The sequence below is a fragment of the Quercus suber genome, unplaced genomic scaffold, assembly GCF_002906115.3.
Source record: "Quercus suber isolate HL8 unplaced genomic scaffold, Cork oak 2.0 scaffold_429, whole genome shotgun sequence".
NCBI lineage: Eukaryota > Viridiplantae > Streptophyta > Magnoliopsida > Fagales > Fagaceae > Quercus > Quercus suber.
Window position 1 is genome coordinate 491,321 of NW_027069880.1, and position 4,878 is coordinate 496,198.

The 4,878-nt window shown below is 34.2% G+C and overlaps 1 protein-coding gene across 1 annotated transcript; it reads left to right on the plus strand.

Moving 5' to 3' along the window:
• The first annotated feature begins 1,786 nt into the window (after window positions 1-1,786).
• On the plus strand, window positions 1,787-4,843 carry LOC136062579 (serine/threonine-protein phosphatase 7 long form homolog). Its single transcript, XM_065761788.1, has 3 exons — window positions 1,787-2,346; window positions 3,817-3,917; window positions 4,043-4,843. The coding sequence occupies exons 2-3, from the start codon at window positions 3,819-3,821 to the stop codon at window positions 4,841-4,843; spliced, it is 900 nt and encodes a 299-aa protein (XP_065617860.1). The 5' UTR covers window positions 1,787-2,346; window positions 3,817-3,818.
• Window positions 4,844-4,878: the final 35 nt, after the last annotated feature.

Below are 4,878 nucleotides of genomic sequence, written 5' to 3' on the forward strand. Positions count from 1 at the left end.
ATATATTTACTCTTCTTTTCTTCTTTTTTTACCTTTCCTTTCTTTATTATTATTATTATTATTATTATACATAGAAATTCTACTCTACTTTAATCTAAGTGTATATATGTATGAAACTTCTTTTTGAATACTTGAACCCCGGCCCTTCTCTACCAAGGGTGTGCAGTGGTATTATTATTATTGTTATAATTATTTTGATAAATACAATAGTATTTTAAATCTAGTAACAAGAGATTAATTAAGTTTCATGAAACCTATTTCATTTTATTAATCAAGGACAAAATTGGACAACTTCGTAAAAATATATCTTTAATTCTCACATAAATACAACATAAAACCACACTCCAATTGGGTTTTAAACTGAGTTTTCACTTTTTTTTTTCTTTTCTTTTCCCTTTTATCAAGGCTTATCCTTTTTTTTTTTCTTTTTTTCTTTTTTTTTATTTGCGGTTTCCCTTGCTCCCTATCATTGAATCAGCTTTGATTCAATATGTATTATTTTTATCCTCTTCTTAATAAAATTATAAATTTATTATAAAAAATTAAAAAAAAAATTAAAAAAAAAAAAAATCTCACGTCTGCTTTTTAAACTAGCACAGTTCACGTACTAGTTTCCAATTTCCATTAGGCAAGGCTGTTTTTGTGACAGTAAACAACATTGTTTTTTCAGTGCAAAGAAATATATGTATAGTTATAACTTATATTAAGGCAAATTCAATAGATCTTTATACGCTGTTACTTTTATCATCCCAGATTGCATACAAAGCATTTTCAAAAACAATAGTAGAATATATGTGTCTTACGTGAAAATCCCTAAATTCTGATATAGGACAAAGTTTGATTACAAATTTTTACATATTTTGAAAATCTAACTGTTAAATTAGATTTTTTTTTTTTTAATATTCTTAGTGCACATGTCAAATTTCATGCCAATTGGATATTATTTACCATTTGATCTATAAAATTATTTTTTATATATAATTTTAAACTATAAAAACTTGAAATTTAAACATTTGATTGATGATATAGCTATCAATCTTTAATTTTCTAGAAATTGTGCAAGTATGGAAGATATAAGAGAAAAAATCTAATCTAATGGTGAATTTATCAAAATTCACGTTCAATTAAAAGATGAAAAAGGTTTGGTAACAAACTTTGTTGTAGCTTAAGGCTAATAATTATGTGTGTACCTAATAATTTTTCCCATGTTTGTTATCAAACTTTGTCCTACAGTATAAGAGTAATTAGAGGAGAAAAACAATGCATAAAATTTATAAAATTTTCCATTTTCATGAAATACATTAAGCCCACTTTGAATTAATGAATTATGTGTGGTATAAGAGTAATTAGAGGGAAATGATGTATTAATTATCTATTTAAAGTATTAAATATTTTTTATAAAAATCGAAGGGAACATTATTTAAATTTATTTCTAAAGGAGAAGCCACTACTGTTAAAAAAAATAAATAAAAAATAAAAAAACCGAAGTCAACACTACACTACCGTGTGATTTGTGTCAAAATTACTTGACACTGGCGGTGATTAGAACAACTTTTTGGTAGTGTTTTTCATTATTGGTGTACTGGTGGGTTTGGTAAAAACTGTTTAAAGGGTACATTGGTAGGGCCAAAATGGCCCATTACCATCAATTTTGGAAAAATTTGGGCCAAAAACACTGTTTCGGAAATAATTAGGGAAGTACCACGTTTTTAAGTACTCGAGTTTGGTAAACTCGAGTACTATGTTTTTTGACTTCCACCGTGGCACGCTGACAAGGCTGCTGAGTCAGAAATTTCAAACAGTACTCGAGCTTCCTGAGCTCGAGTACTGTTCAATGAGGTACCCGAGTTCACTAAACTCGGGTATTGATCTGTATTGGCGCCAATTGCTACTCGCAATTGGATTTAAAAAATTCAAAACAGTACTCGAGCTTGGGAAGCTCGAGTACCATTTAAAAATTTTTCACAGCTCCGGTTAAAATCATTTCTAAAACCTAAAACCAATTTAATTTCACTCACTTCTCACTCTCAAACCAGAACGCCCAAACCCTCTCCCTCTCCTTCACACATTCACACAAAGCCCAAACCCTCAAACCGGCGGTGGCAGAAAACCCGTTGCAGCGGAAGAGTGTTGTCGGCGGCGGAAGTATCTCTTCTGCTTTGGAAGCTCGAACGGCAAGTGGAGTTCTCGAAGCAAGTAGAGCTCTCTCGTCGGCGAAGTCTTGGGAACTCTACGGCAACGGCGGCGACGGCGGACCTTGCTCTCACTCAGGTCTCTCACTCAGGCTTTTGGTTGGGCTGCCAAAGATTCTTCTGGGCTTCTTTCCCCATTTCATTTCTCCAGAAGGTACTAGTGTAACATGTTATACTTGAATCCATTTTCTAATTTGTAGCAGTGGCATTAGCATTAGCATACATGCAATACCACCACAGCTTCGACTTTATTTTCTCAAACCCACTGCTCCGTGTGAGTGGCCAACGATTAATTTTTGATGGTTGGACCTCGTCACAAGGCTTTTGTGACGATGCTTTTTATTTTTATTTTATATTAGTGTCATAATTTTTCATCTCAATTTGAGATATTTCTCTCTTCTATCTAATTAAGCCATACATATAATAATTTTTATTTTGAACATAAAAAATACATTCATTAAAATGAAAATAAAGGGAGTACATTAAAAATCACATTTTTTTTAATAATTCAAAAATAAAAAAGAAGAGATTTGAAAAATAAAACAAAAACAAAAAAACAAAACAAAAAACAAAACCTGAGATTAGAATTTAGAAGAAAGGAAACCAAAAAAAAAAAAAAAAAAATACAAAGAGAAATGTTTTTGTCTTTTTCTTTTTTATAGGAAAACTAATAATATAAATTTGTACTAGTGTAACATGTTATAAGAAACCCTCGGAAATGTTGAATAAAAATGCATGTCTGAGATGGTTTGAGCTTAGGTAATAATCACATGATATTGATAATAGTAATGATGTCTTCGTTTCGGTTTTTTCATGTTTTTCTCTAATTGGTACTGATGTTTAGTTATGGCATTGGCATGACTTCAATTTGGGAAATTGGGTGACAATGAAATTTCGCATTTTGATTTCATGAGTTATTCTTTCTTCTTATAGTGTGCTAATGAATGCAAGGAACTTTGTCTAATCTTAACATATTTGAAAGTTTTCGACTTCATTCTTATTTGAGTATTGGTTAAGTACTTTCTAGGTGTAATAATATGGTAAGACCCAGTTAGTTAGTACCAATTTATTGTTTCATTACGTAATGGTTTCGTTTTAGCGTGATTCATCTACTTATTACTTTTGAGATGCTGACGGTTATGGAGACTTCCTCAATTCCCCTCCCAAACCTATTATCAGTTGTTTACATGAGTGGGTTGTCTGTCCTGTAATTAAGATAATTCGTGCTCTGTTACTATCATGGTAGGTTGAAGTTGTGTGGCTATGTTTCTGTTGTCTCTTTAGCATTGACCAAACCCTTAATTAATAGTACCGTTTTGTTTATGATTTAATGCTCAATTTATTAACTAGTAGTTCTTTTTGTTTTTGTTTTTGTTTTTGCAGACATAAATGTCTTTGAGTTTTGGATGAAATTCCTAAAATTTTGTAGAATTTTACATCTAAAATATTTAGAGGGTTTGAGTTTGGAATGGCAATTCTTTTTTCGAAATGCCATTCCTAATTTTAAATATATAAATATCTTGGGAAAATATGCTTTGTATTTGAAATATGCTTTGTATTTTACATCTAAAATATGCTTTGTATTTGACCTAATGGGCCATTAATCTCCTTTAATTTATGCCAGATATGGACCCACTTAGAGCGGGACCCTCTATACGGGATGTCTTGACGAGGCAGGATGCGCATCGTTCAAGTTTGCTTTGGGATGCTCATTTGGCAGGCGAGGTATGCACTTGTCCAAAATCATTGTCAATATATGTAGTAGAAAGATTTTTGGCATTTAAGTTTGAAGCGTAATTATTTTGTGCTTAGTGAATGCTATTATTAATACTAAGTTGCTCTGTTTGCAGGGAGTGCCAGGTGTACTGACTTGCCGTCACCGAGAGAAAGGTTTGCTTGAAGGTCTGTTTGAAGGTGGGTTAGACCCACGTATCGCCGCTCATATAACGGATGCAGGATTAGATGGACTACTTCGGGTTCCAAATATAGACATTGACCATAGCTTGATCACGGCTTTGGTGGAGAGATGGCGGCCGGAGACCCACTCATTCCACTTGCCCGTCGGTGAGATGACCATCACGCTGCAAGACATAGAGGTTATAATGGGGGTTCCTGTAGATGGGTTACCGGTGGTGGGATATACCCATATGGATGATTGGGGTGACCTATGTGCCAGCATGCTAGGGCATAGGCCGCCGAGAGGTCTTCGTGGAGTTACAGTCTTTAAGAACACTGGAGTGATGGAAGGGCCAAGGATAAAAGCCAAGTGGCTTGAGGATCGGTTTAGGGACCCTCTCCCGGCTGATGCCAGTGAGGAGCTTGTGCAGCAGTATGCTCGGTTTTACATACTGGAGATGTTGGCTGGTATATTGTTTATGGACAAGTCTGGCGAACGACACTCAATTATGTATTTGCAATTTTTCAATCCAATTAGTAATGGAAAGAGATATAGTTGGGGTAGTGCAGCATTAAGTTGGTTATATAGACACCTTTGTAAGGCATCAGAGAAGGAAGCCAAGCAGATTGGCGGTGCCGTGCTATTGGTGCAGTTGTGGGCATGGGAGAGGTTTCCATACATATGTCCTGTGATGAGGCATCCACACCAGGCACTGCCCCCAGGTCCACTTGCTATCAGGTATGTAGGATCTTAGATAGTTACCGTTTTAAATTTTTGTATTATCTTTTT